Source organism: Pituophis catenifer, unplaced genomic scaffold (assembly GCF_029215685.1).
Source record: "Pituophis catenifer annectens isolate HBS135680 unplaced genomic scaffold, rPitCat1.0.hap2 SCAF_9, whole genome shotgun sequence".
In the NCBI taxonomy this organism is placed as follows: Eukaryota; Metazoa; Chordata; class Lepidosauria; order Squamata; family Colubridae; genus Pituophis; species Pituophis catenifer.
In genome coordinates, this window is record NW_027256889.1 from 1,296,337 (window position 1) to 1,315,410 (window position 19,074).

Genomic DNA, 19,074 nt, shown 5'->3' on the forward strand with positions numbered 1-19,074 from the left:
CTTTAAAACCCATCACGCACGTCGTAAGTCAGAAACAGATTTTAAAAAAATACGGAAAGAAAAACAGGCACAGTGTTGAAATCCACAGTGACATGTAAGCCAAGCCACATTTTCAGGGGTGGTGCACAGGCTGGACACGGGGAGGGGGGCTGCCTTCTTGCACTCGCTGGCCTGGGTCCTTCTCTTCTTTGGGCCATGCCAGCCTTGCCCGGTCTCGTGCCTGGCCAAGCGGGCAAATTGGTTCTCCTCCCTTGCCCCAGGACAGACCCTGGAGGAAGGCTGGATGGAGCCTAAGTATAAATTAAAACTGATGGTTTTTTTAATGGACCCACTTCTAGCCACATCATCGGGTTGATACCCCAGAAGAGATCACCCCTGTCGCTTTCGGCATTCACCCCCATCCCTGTTTGGATGACCTCAAGTGTCCCACCAGGGCTCTTGGCTTCCCCAAGTTCTGTAGCCTTCAGCTACAGAAACATTCGTGGCCTCACTAAGCCAAATTGAGGGGATGTTTATTTTTGCCATTGGGCTGAAAAATAGCCGTTCCTAGCTTTTTCCCCCGTGGGGAATCCGGGAAGCGGCCTAGTCAGTTTCTCAGAGAAGTTTCTTTCCTCTTCAAGAGTGGAGGCTGCTCATCGGCCGTCTTAGCCATTAAAGAGGAGGTGGTCTGGGTGGCACCGAGACAGCCCAGCGGGTTCTTGTGCCAAGGGAAACATATATACACACACACACACACACCCTGGGGCCAAAGCTCGAGTGAGGCCCCCTCCCTTGCCATTTGCGTGGGCATCACTTTAGCAACCAGGAAGCATGCATGTTGGTTCAGAAAATGGATGAGATTCACGCAGGAAACTTGGTTTAAATTGCTTGGCATCCACTCTGGAGCTGAGGACGGAAGTTGGTAACTGTGGTTGCATTTGGTGAAGTGGGGGGGGGAGCAGGGGGGGGTGGCGAGGGGCCAAAGTGGCCTCAGGCTTTCTTCAGCATCTTGGTGGTCTGGTTGTTGGCCTCGTTGATGCTGATCACATTGGCAATGGCCTGTGGAGGAGGAAGAAGAAGAAAATGAAGGAACGCTGAGCAGGGGGTTGGACTAGATGACCTTCAGGGTCCCTTCCAACTCTGTTATTCTGTATTCTATCTAAATCAGTGTTTCTCAACCTTGGAAGCTTGAAGATGGGTGGACTGGCTGGGGGATTCTGGGAGTTGAAGTCCACCCATCTTCAAGCTTCCAAGGTTGAGAAACACTGATCTAAATGGTTGCCAAGGTAACCGTGGGGACAGCTTTTGCTTTTTAAATAATAAAGCAATAGCGCCCTCTGCTGTTGAAGCAAGGAATAGCCGCAGCAACCTACAGATAAGTCCTTGATTTACGATCCCAATGGAGACCACAATTTCTGCTGCTCAACAAGACAGTTGTTAAGTGAGTGGAGCTCCATCCTGCGACCTTTCTTGTCACCGTTGTTAAGTGAATTACTGCCATTGTTAAGTGAATCTGCCTCTCCTATTGGCTCTTCTTGTCAGAAGGTCGCAAAAGAGGATCACATGACCCTGGGACATGGCAACCGTCATAAATATGAGTCAGTTGCCAAGCTTCTGAATTTGGTTCATGCGACCACAGGGATGGTGCAAGGCTCATGCGTGTACAAAGCGGTCATCGATCACTTTTTTCTGTGCCGTTGTAACTTCCCAATAGTCGCTAATTGAGTGGTTTTAAGCACACAAATCCAATCCAATCCAACCAATCAATTAATCAATAAATCTTATCGTCTCTGTTCCAGAACATTGAGCAAAGGAAGAATACAAGTGCCCCGCTCCAATAAATGAACGGGACAGAGCCAAGCAGGTCATCGCCATCACAGCTGTGGTGCTACTGGCTTTGCACCATCGACCCCCACACCGCAACCCCACGTTACACCAAGACAACTTTTTTTAAAAGAATCACTATTAATTCTCACTCACCCCCATTCCCGTCTCCAATACATGCTTGCGTTTGTCCTCCCTGGCCCAAAAAATCTGAGCAGTTGCCATGATTTCAAAAAATAATGATAACGGCTGCAAAGACACCATACCTCTGCGGTTCTTAAAAGCCCCTTGCAAATGGTAATGGTGGAGGGATAGCTTGCAATTAGATACATTGACTTTGGCTTGCAGTTTAATTTAATTTAATTTAATTTCCAATTTATATACCGCCCTTCTCCCTGAGGACTCAGGGCGGTGTACAGCCAAGATAAAAAACATAGAATATAAATATTAAAAAAACATTTAAAAATATATATAAATTTTGGCCCGAAAGTTAAGAAATCACAAACTAATTAAAAGAATTTAAACATTTCTTCTTAAGCCAACCCGGCTTGCTGGAAAAGATGGGTTTTAAGGGAACGACGGAAGGCATTGAGGTCATGGATTCTCCTTATCTCCGGGGGCAACTGATTCCAGAGGGTGGGAGCCCCCACCGAGAAGGCCCTCCCTTGGACTGCATGGCTGGCTGGGGAATTCTGGGAGTTGAAGTCTATGCGTCTTAAAGTTGTCAAGGTTAGACACACCACTGATCTATTCTAGACTGCGGTTTTTCTTTTCGTTTTCTTTTCAAATTCTGCTAGGTGACCCATTAACCCGTGTCATTTATTCAAGGTATGAATTTGGATGTTACATTTACAATCCTAATTAATTGCGCCTTAACCCAGGCTGGGCACATCACCCACCTTCTCTTTGATATTCTCCACCTGCTTGCTCTGGACATCAATTTCGTTGCTCATGTCCACCGCCATGCTGCGCAGGTTACTCAGCATACTGTCCACCTGGGTCAAATTCTGCTCCAACTCTTCCTCCACGTCGTCCTTCATTATCCTGGGCAAGAACAGACGTGCAGGGATCCATTTGGAGCACATCCTCCCACAAGGACGGATTCCGGGACTCATAGTTAGCATTCACAGGTGATCAACTTGCTCGTGTTAGCAAGGAGTGACCACGACATTCAAGAGTCCCCAAGTTCTCCCCCAACTCTTCCTCCTCCTCCTCCCTGCAAACCCCACTCCCTCCTAGCACTGATGATGTTCCCTAGTTGGGTCATGAAATGTCTGCAAGGAAACAATGCAGCTCAGTGAGCATCAAGAACTCCATAGTCCTCCTCCTCTTCCTCATTCCCCTCTTCCTCTCCACAACCCCCCCCCCTCCTAGCACTGATGATGTTCCCTAGTTGGGTCATGAAACATCTGCAAGGAAACCTCCAAGCTCAGAGATCACCAAGGACCCCTCAGTCTTCCTCCTCCTCCCCTTCCACCTCCTCCACCTCCTCCTCCGGCCCTTCGCCCTACCTCTGGATGAAGGGCCCACTCATCATCATCTGCGTCCCGGCAGTCATCATGATGGGCTGCTGTGACACCACATCCTGGGAGTTGCCAGAAGCTGCCTTACTGGCCTCCATGGCCTTCATGTTCTTTAACCTGGAATGGAGAAATGAAGAGAGAAAAACCCACTTCGGCTGTCATCCTTGCTTCCACCATCACTGAGCCTCCCTCCTAGAAGACACGGGAGGTGCGGGGGGGGTCCCGGAGGCTCAAAGAAGTCAAGATGGCAGCCACCACCATGCGCTCCAAGGCTGGTCCCTTTTGTTTTAGGCTGCCATCTTGACTTCTTTGACTTTCCCTCCCTGCCCAGGGCCCCTTCTTTGGAGGGTGAGAGAGCAGAATAAATCCATGGAGGAAAAGCCAGCAGAGAGCCACAAGGAGGAGGAGGAAAGCCTCCTTATGCAAAAGCAGTCTATCTGCAAACCTGCACCTTGGAGAGGGCTTGTGAAATCCAGGACTGAAGCACCCGGCTTCAATCTGGCACGGTCTACTTAGCTGATGTGTTGCGTACACACATGCAGACAAGATGCCACCGTGGCTCGCATCGTGCTTAAACCACGAATCCTGGCTTAACCGTTTCCCACGACCACCGGAGAACTCACTTGGCACAGGGGCAGACGAAAAGGCCGCAACATTTGGCCATATCGCTGAGGTTCTTCTCGGCTTCCTTCATGTCTTGGATAATCTGGTCTAAGCCGTCCTCAATGCGGTCCAGCTGCTCTGAGGGGGAGAGAGAAGACTGTGAATACGGGGCTCGGGAAGGGCCCTCCTGAGGGCATCCATATGGGAGGGACGGTTGCATCCAAAGAGTCAGGATGGAGGCAACCATCCTGCAAATTTTGGGACCATTTTATCCTGTGGTTGTTAAGTGAATCATCACAGTTGTTAAGTGGCTCGTGCTCAACCTGATAGCTAGGATTAATTAAATTAATTAAAGCTCCACCCCTTTTTTTGCTTGCATGGCACCTGTCACCCCAGAATTTCCATCGCTAAGCAAGGCGGTCGTTCTGTGAGTCATGTGTGATTTTACCCCCTTTTCGCCACCTTTGTTGATTCACTGTTAAGCGTATCATGCAGTCACTAAGTGAATCCAGCTTTCCTCCATTGACTTTACTTGTCGGAAACTGGCCAGGAAAATTGCAAAGGTTGATCCCACAACCATCCTGAATACATGCCAGTTGCCAACGTCCAAATTTTGATGGTGTATCTGTGGGGAATTATGACGGTCATAAGGGTGAGGACCAACTCATTCACTGATTGTGATGGGCCTGAATTTATTTTGCTTTCTTCTCTGATATCTTTGCAGCAGCCAGAACTGATACAACCAGATAAGCAATGAGCAGGCTCAAATTTTACGCTGTCATAATATGATTTCATTTAACATGGGGGTGTAATTGTGGTTTATAAGGGGTCTCCAACTTTGGCAACTTTAAGACTAGTGGACTTCAACTCCCAGAATTCTTCAGCTGGCTGAGTTGAAGTCCACCAGTCTTAAAGTTGCTACAGTTGGAGATCCCTGGTTTATAAGACTTGGGTGCATCACATAAACCATGGTTAAAGAAACTGCAATTTAGGATGCGGGGATCATCCAGCAATCTTCACACTGCGATAAATCCTCAGAATTTACCCCCTTGGTCGTCCAGCATAACCAGAGTTCGAATCCCGGCATCTTTGCTCTGTTGGAAAATCAGAAATAAACAAGAATGAACAATGGCTTGGTAAGAATTCCAAGAAATGGGCGTCTCATTTTTCCTCCCCAGTGATCTAGTCATAAACAAGCCATTCATTCCTCCCTCGCTTCGTTTCTTACCTCATCCACCAGCTGCAGCATTCGCCTGGTACTTTCCAAAGACTGCAGAAAAAAATAAGGAAAGAAGAATGCAATATTAGGAAAGAAAAACAGTTGTTATCCTTCCATATTGTGTGTTTCAAAAGAGTGGACTAAAAAAAATATATCTATTTTTTAACTAAGAATCCTGGAAACTCCATTTCAGACGTTCCAAAATTTCAGATTTAAAAAATAGGTGTTTTTTTTTTAAAGAGTCAGATTCTGCTGCCTATTCTGCAAATTTTTCTCATTAATTGGAAGTGAAAAATAGGCATAATCAGCTCTAAAGCTCTCCAGGTGCTGTCAGGACCTACAAATCGATTGCAAAAGGAAAAATCCAGCGGATATTCCGGCTCCACATATATAGGTAGTCCTCGACTTACGACCGCAATTGAGCCCGACATTTCTGTTGCTAAGCAAGACATTTGTTAAGTGAATTTTGCCCCATTTTTACAACCTTTCTTGCCACGGTTGTTAAGTGAATCTGGCTTCCTTGACTTTGCTGGTCACAAGATCTCAAAGGGGGATCAGGTGATCGTGACACACAGCAACTGTCATAAGTATGAAGTGGTTGCCTAGCATCTGAATGCTGATTACGTCGACTACAGGGACCCTATGGTGGTCGTAGGTGTGAAAAACGGCCATAAATCACTTTTTTCAATTCTATGGCAACTTTAAACCGTCATTAAATTTACTGTCGTATGTTGAGAACTATCTAGGAGTGGTCCGGTGGCCTAGAGGTGGAGCTCTTGCCTCACAATCAGGAGGCTGTGAGTTCGATCCTAGGTAGAGGCAGATATTTCTCTCTCTGGGCACACTTGAGAAAATATCTGCTGAACAAAACTCCGCATTGGCGACAAGAAGGGCATCCGGCGATTAAAAAATTCTCTGCTAGCTCCATTCAGTTGCCCAGGCTCCACCCTGCAAGGGATTATGGGGTCGTTAAATGAAGACAATGTTGAGAATTATCTGTATACCGTTCAGACTCTAGATTTCATTCAATCGTCATTGATTTAAATTTCTGTCCAGCCCTTAATAAAATAAGTCTGGAATTCAGTCCTTCCTTGTGGTTTTCCGTCTCTGAGGTTAAGAGAAAATTCCGCTGAAACTTTAATTAGAAGCTTTTTGCTGGAGGCCTCTGCCATTAATTGGTATTTGTTCCACGTGGCATGACTAGTAAACTGTTGATTAAACTGCTGTTTAATTGCCCTGCAACTGGATGGCTTTAATTACAATTTTCTTTCCTTGTATTAAAAAAAAAAACAGCACCGTCCTGCTAATCGAAAAATAAGAAAATGCAAGCCTCTTGAAGGACAGCTAAGGGGCCATTAACCAGTTATTTGCTAGTCAAGCTGCAACGTTGTGAAATACGAATTATTTCCAGGCTCAGGAAGCTGCTCATTTCAAAGGAGCAAAATATTAATTAAACCTGCAGGAGTCCTGACAAACCTCCTAGCGGTTTCCTAATCCACACTAAACAACTTGATCCTGCAATTTTATTTAATTTGAGGGTGGCGGGAGGAACCACGGATCGGGTCAGAGGATGCACAGGGATATACAGGCAGTCTCCAACTTATAACCACGACTGAGCCTGAAACTTCTATTGCTAAACAAGACAGTTATTAAGTGGGTTTTGTCTCATTATACGACTTTTCTTGCCCCAGCTCTTAGGTCAGTGTTTCTCAACCTTGGCCGCTGGACGACGGGTGGACTTCAACTCCCAGAATTCCTCAGCCAGCAGAGCTGGCTGGGGAATTCTGGGAGTTGCAGTCCACCCGTCGTCCAGCGGCCAAGGTTGAGAAACGCTGTCTTAGGTGAATCACTGCCTGTTAGATTAGTCACATGGTGGTTAAGTGAAGCTGGCTTCCCCATTGACTTGGCTTGTCAGGTGGCAGCAAAGGGGGAAATCACGTGACCCCAGGCGGGGATACTTCAACCGTCCTATGTATGAGACAGTTGGCAAGAGTCTAAATTTTGATCATGTGACCATGGGGATGAACAATCGTAAGTGTGAAAAATGGGACATTTTTCCGTTTTAACTATGAATGGTCCCTAAATGAATGGTTGTAAATCAAGGACTTCCTGTAACAAGTTGGAAGTTTTGCTCTCTGGCTTTTGTTTACAAAAAGCAAATAAATTCATAAAGGAAGGAAGGGAGGGAGGGAGGAAGGAAGGAAGGAAGGAAGGAAGGAAAGAAGGAAAAAGGAAGGAAAGAAAGAAGGAGGGAGGGAGGGAAGGAGGAAGGAAGGAGGAAGGAAGGAAAGAAGGAGGGAGGGAGGGAGGGAGGGAAGGAAGGAAGGAGGGAGGGAGGGAAGGAAGGAGGAAGGAAGGAGGAAGGAAAGAAGGAGGGAGGGAGGGAAGGAGGAAGGAGGAAGGAAAGAAGGAGGGAGGGAGGAAGAAGGAAGGAGGAAGGAAAGAAGGAGGGAGGGAGGGAGGGAGGGAGGGAGGGAGGGAAGGAAGGAAGGAAGGAAGGAAGGAAGGAAGGAAGGAAGGAAGGAAGGAAGGAAGGAAGGAAGGAAGGAGTGTAAAGAAAAAATATCGGGCTGAAGCGAAATGCTTCCCGCCCTGCCAGGTGTCCTGTTGGTCCTCTGCCCCCTTTCCTGGTGAGGGCAACGGCCATGCTGTTAAGAGGAAGGGGCTTCGGGGTTCTTGTCTGCCATGGCAAAGCCCCCCACCTCATTGTTGATGTGATGGATCCGTTGCTCCAGGTCTTCCGACTCGGGTCCTGCCACCTTGTGGGCTGCCATGCTGGGATCCCCCTGGACAGCGCAGAGGGAGAGGGAGAGGGAACCCTCGGATGGGAAGGGCAGCGTCTCCTGCAAAAGAAAATGGGGGGAGGGGAGAGGTTGCACCAAGGGGAGAAATATGGGTGGGCAGCCCATCCGTGAAATGATCTACCCCACTTTTCCCCAATCTTGGCCATTTTAGGTGAGTGGACTTCAACTTCCAGAATTCCCCAGCTGGCTTGGTGAATTAAAAAATGACCTTATAGCCATGAGGACTAGAAACCTGCTTAAAAAAATAATAATAATCCCAGGCTCCTTGAGCTTTTGTACCAAGCACTAGAAAGTGGGTTGTTGATTTACTTATTACATTTATAGGCCTGCCCATAAATTCCGCCCCCCCCCCCAAAAAAAGATCCTCAAAGCGAAGCATCGAAAGGATTCAAAACAAAATAATGAAAATGCAATGAAAAAGAGCCCTTCATAAACCAAAGTACTGAATTTATGGTACCTGTGCATGCATGGATGGATGGATGGATAGGCACCCACGCATGCACCCACACAGCCCCTTTCCCTTCCAGTGCCTGGTCTCGCCATCCTCCGCCTGGGAAAAAAAAACCCCACGGTGACACGGAGGGACAGAACTCTTCAGCTGCCACGCCGCTCTTGCTCCACCTCGCAATACCCACTCGGGAGGGGGGGGGCGGCTGTTCTATATATATATATTGTTGCTGTTCCCCACCCCAAGAAGAGGAACTCAACCAGGGAGGACCGCAGCAACACCCCCCCGCCCCCGCAGGCAGCCCCTTCCTCCCCGCCCGCCCTCGCGATCCCAATCTCCCCGCGCCGGATCCCAAGCGTGTAATTACCGCGTGGGAAAAAGCGCAGCTGTCGCGGGTCGGGAGCCAGGAACAGCCACCCCCAGAGTCCCCCCCCAGAAGCTCAGGTCTTCCCCACCTTCTGCTGCCTAGCCCCCCCCCCCCCCCCCGAGCATCCCCGGCCCGGCTTTGCAGAACAGGTGTTGCCTTTGTGCGCGGATCTTACGCCAAGAGGCGGAGGAGGGGGAGGCACAGAGCCGACCCCCCCCCTCCCGGCAGCCAAAGATAGCACTTGGGGGGGAGGAAAGGAGGGTCCTCCGAGAGAAAGAGCCCAGGGATGCCTCCGGAGAACAAAAGCCGGGGCCGCTGTCACTTTCCACAAAGGAGGAGAGGCGGGCGCCGCGTTGCAAAACAGAAAAACGCCCCTTGTTGAAAAACTTCGCTTATTTATAGCTGCGAACTTGGGAAGCTGCCGGTGTCCTTCCCGGAGAAGACAAGGCTTTGCTCCGGGGTGTGGGAAGAGAGGGAGGGGGGCGAGGGGGGGCTCTCTCCCATCTGCTACCTTCCATAAGCATCCTTGTGGGGGTGTCAACCCCCCCTTTTTTTTTTTGACAGTTCTTCCACCTCTTGCAACAAGCTGGGCTCAGATCAGTTTGCAAATCAAAACAAAGTTCTGGCAAGGAGGGGACAGCAAAGGGGCCCACTCGGGAGGGGCATCCTTCATGGGAGGGGTGGGGGGGCACGCCCCACAGTTGTTAAGTGGCTTTTGTCCCGTTTTACGACCTTCCCTGCCACCGTTCTTAAGCGAATCCCTGCCGCTGTTAAAGTTACAAACACACTTGAAAAGTGAATCCAGCTTCCCCATGAAGTCGGCTAGTCAGACAGTCGCAAAAGGGGACCACCTGACCCCAGGACACTGCGACTGTCATAAATACGAATCAGTGCCAAACATCTGAACATTTTGATCACATGACCAGGGGGATGCCACAACGGTCATACAGTAAGTGTGAAAAACAGGCATAAGTCACTTTTTGCAGTGCTGTTGTAACTTTGAATGGTCACTAAATGAACTGTCGTAAATCGAGAACCACCTGTATATAGATTGAGAGTAACTTTTCCAAGGCCCTCCTGGCTGCTCTACCAAAGTCTAGATTAGGCTTGGCTTGACTGCTGCTTCTTTTCCCTGGATGGTTATTCTAAAGAGCAGAGGCTTCCAGATTTTTTATTGTGAATTCCAAGGCTGCTTGTTCTACCCTAAAGGACCTGCAAGAAACGTATACAGGCAGTCCTTGACTTATAACCATTCATTTAGTGACGGTCCTTATTTCTGAGAAAAGTGACTTATGATCGGTCCTCACACTTATGACCCGTCGCAGCATTCCCCACCGTCATATGATCAAAATTCGGGCACTTGGCAACCGGCATGGATTTATATCATGTGATCTCCATTTGGTGACCTTCCCAGCAGACATCTGACCAGCAGAGGCAATGAGAGAAGCTGGATTTGCTTAACAGCCACATAACTCGCTTCAAAACTCCAACGTTTCGCTTAAGAGCTATGACCAAAAAGGTCGTAAAATCAGGCCCAGAATGGAAATTCTGGTTTTAACTGTGGTCATCCCAGAGGTGCTTTTTTCAAGAGGCAACTGGGCTTTCTGTTTTTTTCTTTGAAGATGTTTTGCTTCTCATCGAAGAAGCTTCTTCAGCTCTGAATAAAGAATTCCATTCCCCACCATTCAGTCAGAGCTGAAGAAGCTTCTTGGATGAGAAGCGAAACATCTTCAAAGAAAAAAACAGAAAGTCCAGTTGCCTCTTGAAAAAAGCCCCTCTGGGACAACTGTGACCTGGATGATGGAGAATCTCCATAGACAAATTGTGGTCACAACTCAAGGACTGCCTGGCTGCCTGCCTACCTGCTAAGAAACAGCAGATTGTGGGGATCTGGCACTCCGAATGTCAGTTGATCCCTTTCCAGCAACTTTGCCCCACTCAAAATTTTCCTCTCGGCTACTCAGAGTCATCCTGTCATCCTTCTCCACTTTTCTACCTTCAAAGGAATAAAAAAACGGGAAATTGCAAATGTCTCAGAAACGGCCCTTTAAAGCTGCCAGCAGACAAAGACCGGGGGGGGGGGAGCCCCATCACCGTACATCCTGCTCTTCATTCCCTGTTTGGACATGTTTTGAGCCCCCCCCCCCGCCAGAAGAAACACACAAAAGGAAATTGATCAAAAGCGGTGATCCCACCCCCATCTTCCATCGAAGCAACGCAAGGTTTTGAAAAGGTTTTTCCCCCCCTAGATGTGCCTGGATTAAATTGGGGCCACCAAAGAAAGTCTTCAGAGGATGGCTGTCCTTTCCAGACTCGGTGGGGACGGCCGCGTGTTTTGGCCATTATTTTAAACAAAAAAGAGACGTCTGTTTCACGCGCACCCAGGACATCCGTTTAATTGAGCTGTTGAGAGTGACTCAGGCCGAAGAACGTTTTGACTTGCTGTAAAATGGAAAAGGGGCTGTGTGGGGGGAGCGGAGAGGGAAGAGGAGGGTCCTTTGAGTACCGTGACATAAAGGTTTCCTTTCCTTCTTGTCTTTGTTCAGTTTAGGAGCCCACACAGGGTTGTCACGGCTCCCCAAGAGCCCCTCACAAAGCTATTTCATCACACAACCCGCCACAACAACCCTGTCAGGTAGGCTGAACTGAGAGAGAAGGATTGGCGTAAAATCACCTGATGAGTTTTCATAGCTGGGGTAGACTTGAACCTGGGTCTGCTCAGATTAGTCCAACTTCTGCACCACAACACCACGGTGGTTGCCAAGCATCTCAACATGCTATCTGTCTGTCTATCATTTTTCTCTCTTTCTATCATCTCTCTCTCTCTCTCCTCTCTTTCTCGCTCCTATCTTTGTCTGTCTCTGTCTGTCTATATCTACTGTGTTTCCCTGAAAATAAGACCCTGTCTTATATTTTTTTGAACCCTGAAATAAGCGCTTGGCCTTATTACCATGCGCTCAAAAGCCCGATTGGGCTTATTATCAGGGGAGGTCTTATTTTGGGGGAAACAGGATATCTATCTATCAGTTATCTATATCTATCTATCTTTCTATCTCTATCTCTAACTGCTATCTCTCACTCTCTTCTATCTATCTATCTATCTATCTATCTATCGATCTATCTATCTATCTATCTATCTACCTACCTACCTACCTACCTACCTACCATTATCTAATCTATATCTATTATCCCTCCATCTATTATCTCTCTGTCTGTCTCTATCTCTTTATCAACTATTATCTATTATCTATGTCTCTGTCTATATCTAACATTTATCTATTGCTATATCTATCATGTATCATCTATCATCTATTATCTGGGTCTGTCTATCTATCTATCTATCTATCTATCTATCTATCTATCTATCTATTATCATCATCATCTATCTATCTAATCTATCATCTCTATGTATCATCTGTATCTTTATATCTATTACAGTATCTATCTCTCCATAATCTATCATCTCTCTACCTACCTACCTACCTATCATGTATCTCTATCTAGCTATCTAGCTATGTATGTATCAACCTACTTATCTATCTATCTATCTATCTATCGATCTATCTATCGATCTATCTATCGATCTATCTAATCTATAATCTCTATGTATCATCTCTCTCTATCTTTATATCTATTATCTATCTCTCCATCATTTATCATCTATCTATCATCTATCTACCTACCTGCCTACATATCTATCATCTATTTCTATCTAGCTATCTAGCTATCTAGCTATCTAGCTGTCTCTATCAATCTATCTATCATCTATCTATCTATCTATCTATCTATCTATCTATCTATCTATCTATCTCTATCATCTATCACACCGCTCAACTCACTCTGCAAAGTGACTCTGAGCAGTTTGGGTTCATTCCATCATTGTTTAATAATGTGCTTTCGTCTCCATGAACTTGTCCAGATGCCCTCAGCCTGCAGAACTAGGATGATAGCCGACCCCAACCGTCCCTGCAGCTTGGCTCAATCTGCATGGGACAAACTACTTTATTGCCTTCCAACTCATAGCTTAATTCTATTCCATCTTTTTTGGGTGGCACAGAGTTGGTTTTTGGAGGTTCTTTTTTTTTCCTTTTGCATCAGAGAGATGCATTTGAACTGAGAGCATTCCCTGTCTAATTATACCCCCAACTCGTGAAAATGTATGCCATGAATCCAGAAGGGTCCAAAGTATAACGAGAACGCGCTAACTTCGTTACCGGCGCCATCTGTTTAAGAGGCCTCTTTGCAAAGATCAGCTGAAGCATCTTGAAATCAAGAAAGCATAAGAAGGAAGGAGCCCGTATTTGCAAGGGAGCAGGCTGATACGCCACAGGTTGACCTTTCAAACCAAACCTACAGTACCCTCTGCAACTGGAATCTCCAAGTCTAGAACAGAAAAGTGAGAATTGCGAGGAAAGAGGGAAAAGCCGAAAGCCGAAAGTTGAAAGACAAACCAGGGACATGAATTTGATTTCAAGCGAGAAAACAGGGGTAGAACCCTTAAATACCAATTCTTCTTCAGGAGACACCCGGGAGAAAAGTTTAACCAACTTATCCAGCTGTGGGGCTGGGTAGACCAGATGTATCCCCACCCTTCACATATGGAAAAACCTAGAAAAAGCAGCTCCACAGAAAGACCCTCCAAAGAGACACGGATCCGTCTCCATCCCACCTCCAGACTGGATCCTCTGGGGAAAAGCAAAATTGGCAAGCTTCCTGTAGGAAGTTCCTGGGCTACACATTGCAAGGACATGAAAAAAACAAACAAACTCTGGGCTCTTATTTTGGGGTCTCCATGAAGCTGGAGAGGTGGGGGTAATGCGAGGCATCGGGAGGGCGCCAAGTTGAAGATGGCAGCTCTGTGTCTTCACTATCTGGCTGGTTCCTTCTCCAAACAACCTTGCACACACACACAGAGGGACACACACTTCCCCGGTTCCCGAAAGCTGTTGTGCTGGGCTGCCACACAGCTCAAAAGGCTCACGAAGAACTGTCCATCTTCCCAGGCACCTCCTGGTTTTGACTCTTCCTGGCAATTTTTTTTTTCCCTGGCAAATTCACTTTTTCAACCACAGAGCTCCGAACCCTTTGCCAATTTGCCAACCGGTCCTGTTGAGAGGAGTAAACAACAGGTTGCCGGAGAAGTCGGAGAACTCCTTTGGCTGCCTCTGACGCATCACAGAAAGAGGCTTGCAAGGGATCTGGGATCAGGCAGCAGCTCCCCCCAAAAATTGGAGTTTGTCCGCAGGGGAAAACCCAGGAACACCAGATCAGCTTTACATCAAGTTCAGCATCCAGGGAAAATTGGCAAGGATACTTGTGGCAAAGATTGACTTTCCTAAAGGTCCTTCCATCCATTGGGGTCTCCTTCTGCAGCCCACCACCACCTTGATATCCGCCCCACCCACCCACCCCCCATTGCCCCCATCCCCACATACCTCTTCCTGCTTCGCTGCCTTTCTCCTGCTCTCTGTTCACCCCAAGCTTCATCCAGAAAGGAGCCACGCCTTCCCATCCAAGATCAAGGCAGCCTGGCTCCCGCCTCTGGAGGGAGACCATTGGGCAGGGACCCTGAAAGGCAGCCAGTGGAATCTCCCCATTGGCTGCCTGGTTGGGAAAAAAGAAAGGGTGGGGCAGGGCTAGAGCTGGTACCCTCTCCTTCCCTCCCTCCAGGGGATGCTGTTGCCAAGGGCAACCCGATGAGAGGCCAGGAGGATGGAGATGGCAAGTTGGTGCCGTCACCTGAGGAACTCTGAGGCTGACACAATGAACTTTAAGCCCCCAGGGACCCTTCCTCCAGCATGAGGCATGTAGAGCCGGAGGGTTAGGGGGTCAGGTTGGGGGTGGCAGGCCTGTGAACTTTGGCCGGTCTTAATGCTGGGCCGAGATTTTGATACATCCTGGGCTTTTTGGCACAGTAACCTGGCAATTTGGACATCTCTGTAACCCGGGGCAACTGGAACCTCTTGGTTACCCAGCAGATGTCTTGGTAACCACGGCAACCGCAACATCTTTGGGTAATTGGGCACCGCAGCTTGATAACTTCCAGTTTGGCAAATGCCAAAGACGGTCCAGGTTCCCCCTGAGGAACAAAAGAGAAGGCAGAAGAAGAAGAAGAATGGCAGTCTATCTGAAAAGGGAATTTGGACAAAACAGAACAACAGTTCTGTTTTGACCTTGGAGGCTTTTTAGTCCAACCCTCTGCTCGAGCAGGAGATCCTATCCCAGAGGCGTCCAACCTTAGCAACTTCTGACATCCCTGCCCTATGCCATTCCGGACAAATGCTTCTCCAACCTCTTCTTGAAAACCTCCAGTGATGGAGCTCCCACAACTTCTGGAGGCAGGACGTTCCACTGGTTAATTGTCCTTGCTGTCAGGAAAATTTTTTTTAGTTCTTGGCTGGTAGGTAACCTCTTCCCTACTCCAGACCAATGGCTCTGTGGTCTTCTCACTTTTCTTCAGTATTCATCCGTTTCACCAAAAACGCAGAACAAGTGCCAACATGGGATCCCCATGGAGAAAATGTCAGAAGACGACTCGAGAAAGTGAGACAAGTTACATTTGGTTCAAAATCCCAGGGGCGTCCCTCTCTGCGGCTCCCCCTTAAATCTCTGGGAAAAACCTGCTTGTTTGGCCTCAAAGAGAAATCAGGGAAGCCAAGCTTCTTTTCTCCAGATGAATATTTAGCACTTGCTGTGTTCTCTTGTGTTTGTGAAAGCAATACAAACAAGGAATAAATTAATTTCAGAAAAAGTGGGAGGTGTATGTTGTTGGGTGCCAGTGGAATAAATTCACTGTGGATTGGGGGGGTGGGGTGTTTTGAATGCGTAGTTGGCTACTCACAACACATATATAGCTGCAAATGTCAGTCTCATCTTGCCTACATCGTGGCTGCAAAAAATGTATTGCGGGAATCTGGCTTTATTTGGAGAGACAGCGATTCAAAGGTGAGATCCATTCCCTGCCAAGGAAGCATCGTTGTGTGACAACCCAGATTAAAATCCAGGCTGATTTCTTGTTATGCAACTTTTATTCCTGTTTCTACTGAACTCTCCAAAAACAGAGTGGGTGTCAGAGACACCGAAGACAGCTGGCACACTTGCAGGCAAACCCCATCACCGAAGCCTGGAGGCGTGGATGATGGTGGGGGGAAAAAACTTGCCAAAAGATACCACTCGGGGTCTGATGGAAGAAGAAGGTTGCTTGTGGGGAGCTTTCTTTGCAAGAAAACACCAAGCACACCTAGCCTCGGCTGTCACCTGCAGCCCATTTTCATCCTTGGTTTCAAAAATCCCCTGGGAGGATATTTTATTCTCGCAGGTGGTTCTCAAACAGGGTGGAACACAAAACAAACACACCCACAAAAACACACTCACACACACACACAGAGGGAGACAAGGGCAGGATAGAGAAGGCTGCTTTTCAAACAGTCTTGGTATTCCAGCAGAAAACTCTCATCCAATGTTTTATGGTCATTTTATTCTAGGCAGAGAATCTCTTTGTGATGTCTTGGAGCCTGAAACCCAAATGCAGATGCACCACTCTGCAGGGGGTTATCGAATTCTCTTACAAGACCCCCCCACCTCTCCCCATGTGGCTCGTGCTCCCCTCCTCCGCGGCTGTTCTTGTAAGGATTATTTGGTTTGTTATTATTACTTTTATAATTTTTACATTTATCAGTTTCTAATGTTTGTAAGCTGCCCAGAAGTTGCCTCTAGATGAGACAGGTGACAAACAAATCAGAGAGAGAGAGAGAGAGAGAGAGAGAGAGAGAGAGAGAGAGAGAGAGAGAGAGAGAGAGAGAGGGAGAGAGATAAATAGATATAGAGATAGATAACTGGTAAATAGGTAGGTAGATATAACCGATATAGACAAACATACACACACTCATAGAGCTATAGGGATATATGGTAGATAGATGATAGGTAGATAGATAGGACAGATGGATATCATTTTCCACCTTAAGCCCTCCAGACCCCCTCCCGCTCCCTTCCACACTCCAATCATTTTCAAATCCCTTCTGTTTCCCCCAGCCAAGGAGAGTCACGGCCACCTTCCACTGACTCAAAGCTGGTCCAGACTTCGGCCCGGGTGACTCATCGGCAGAGGCAGCACATCCATCAAAGGAGACGGCGATGTCCCCAAGATAGGACGAATGGGCCGTTGCCCCTCCTTACAACCCCGTCGATCCGTCTACAGACCGAAACTGGGGCTTGAGCCCTGCTGGAAAACCGGCCCTCCCTGGGCTCCGAAGAAGCAAGGTAAAGAAGGCCCTTCTAATGTGGGGCCTTGGTGATCTCTGAGTTTGGTGGCTTTCCTGCTTATCAACAAGGAAGCTTCTTCAGTTGGTTCGATGCTTTTTCTTAGCACTGATGGAGTTATCTAGTTAGGTCATGAAGTGTCTGCAAGGAAACCACCAAGCTCAGAGAGCATCAAGGACCCCACTGTCCTCCCCCTCCCCCTCTCCCTCCTAGCATTGATAATGTTATCTAGTTGTGTGATGAAATGTCTGCAAGAAAATCAAGCTCAGACACCACCAACAACCCCACAATTCTCCTTCTGCATACTCCACTCCCTCCTAAGACTGATGAAGTTCTCTAGTTGGGTCATAAAATGTCTGCAAGGAAAGAACCCAGTTCAGAGAGTACCAAGGACCCCATAATCCTTCTCCTCCCTTCTAACACTGTCGAAATTCTCTAGTTGGGTCATGAAGTTCATACAGCTTTCAGCATCGAAGGCCGAGTAACATTGCAGGGACATGAAAATAGAGCGTAACTTCCCTCTGCTGGAGAAAGCGCTGAGTAAACAAGACAACAGAGGCACACGGATTCTTCTTATTATGCAACATTTACTCCTGTTGCTAATGAGCTATTAGAAAACTGAGCATACAGTCGGAGGCAGCCTCTAACCCTGGGAGCCTTTGGAGTGGGGGTGGGGGACGGGACAGAAAAAGATCTGCCAGCAGTTCAAAAGAGAGAACATCACCCCACTTAGAGATTGCACATTATTCATCACAATATATTTTTTTTTCCCCATCTGAGCAAATTCTCTCTTTTGAGCCAGCAAAACCTTTTGCCAGAATTGGGGGATATTTGCAAAAGGACTATTTGCAAAAGCTCGCCCCCCCCCAACCGCCCCAAATCCTCCTCACATTTCCTAATTTTAGGCAGAGGAAAGAAAATATCATTCATGACAATTTCAAGCCAAGGATGGGTCTTTCGAGAAGCTGAAGCCAGAAAAAATTGGGGGAAAGATTTTCCAGCTTCAAGAGCCTCTAAGGTTATTCTGGGTCCCTTCTCAGCCCTTCCCCCAAAAAAGGGAAGAAACCAGAATTTATAAACCCACAATCAAACATTTCATAATCATTTCACCCACACCCCCAACACATTTTAAAGGAAACCAATCCTAGAAATACTTCCTATAAAATTTGGAGCTCTCCTTCATATACTTTAGACCGGGCGTGTCAGATCTTGACAACTTTCAACACCTGTGGATTTCAACTGGCTGGGGAATTCTGGGAGTTGAAGCCCACAGGTCTTAAAAGCTGCCAAGGTTGGGCAGCCCTGCTTTTACAGACCTTCAAAATTCATGCATAGAATTGGCACGTGACAAAAGTGCATTGCTGAGAAATTTGCATGGCGCAGCCACAGTGTGTGCATTAAAGATGCTTTTAAAAAAAAAAAATAGAATTCAAAAGCCAACTTTGAAGATCCTGAGCCAGGCCTCTATTGACAGCCTGAGAGAAAAAAAAAAGGACAAGCTGTCATATATCCGGAATACTGAAGTCGCTTCAGCGTTGGTTCTCTAAACTGCTAAATTATTGCTTTTTTAAGCCATATCCAGGCAGAGCGCATTGGGGATTTTGAAAGGGGGAAGCAGTTTCTTTTGGGGAGGGGGGGTTGAGAAGAGGTAGGCAATGACCATCGAGCTCACCTCATCTGGGTTCCTAGTGCTCCTGGTTGGGAAAATGCGAATTATGAAGGTGGCTGTGCATCCAGATGATCGTCACCAGCTCACAGTGTCCGTAAAGAAATTACTTTGGCCCCCATTTGCAAAATCCCCTACACACTCCCTCCCTCCCTCCCATATATACAAGGGATCTGGTTTTGCAAGGAACTGGTGCTCCGTAAGCCGATCTCTCCATCACACGGTTCTTACAAAATGAAACTTACAAAAAACAAAAACCCTATCAAATCTGCATGGCAACATTCGGACTTCCAAGCCAGTTGGGAGGGGAAAGGGAGCTTTCTCTTTCAAGAGGCACCTCCCACCCACCCCACCCACCCCACCCACCCACCCCCGGCCATCC

At 47.4% G+C, this 19,074-nt stretch overlaps 1 protein-coding gene across 1 annotated transcript; it reads right to left on the bottom strand.

Annotated features, from left to right (window-relative positions):
- Positions 1–14: 14 nt before the first annotated feature.
- Positions 15–10,669, bottom strand: LOC139321150 (synaptosomal-associated protein 25-like). Its single transcript, XM_070949782.1, has 8 exons — positions 10,630–10,669; positions 7,851–7,991; positions 5,158–5,199; positions 4,975–5,023; positions 3,950–4,067; positions 3,315–3,443; positions 2,703–2,847; positions 15–1,038 (listed from the first exon to the last, which is right to left on the bottom strand). Exons 2-8 carry the CDS (start codon positions 7,920–7,922, stop codon positions 970–972), a joined length of 624 nt encoding a protein of 207 aa, XP_070805883.1. The 5' UTR covers positions 7,923–7,991; positions 10,630–10,669; the 3' UTR covers positions 15–969.
- Between the last annotated feature and the right edge of the window lie 8,405 nt (positions 10,670–19,074).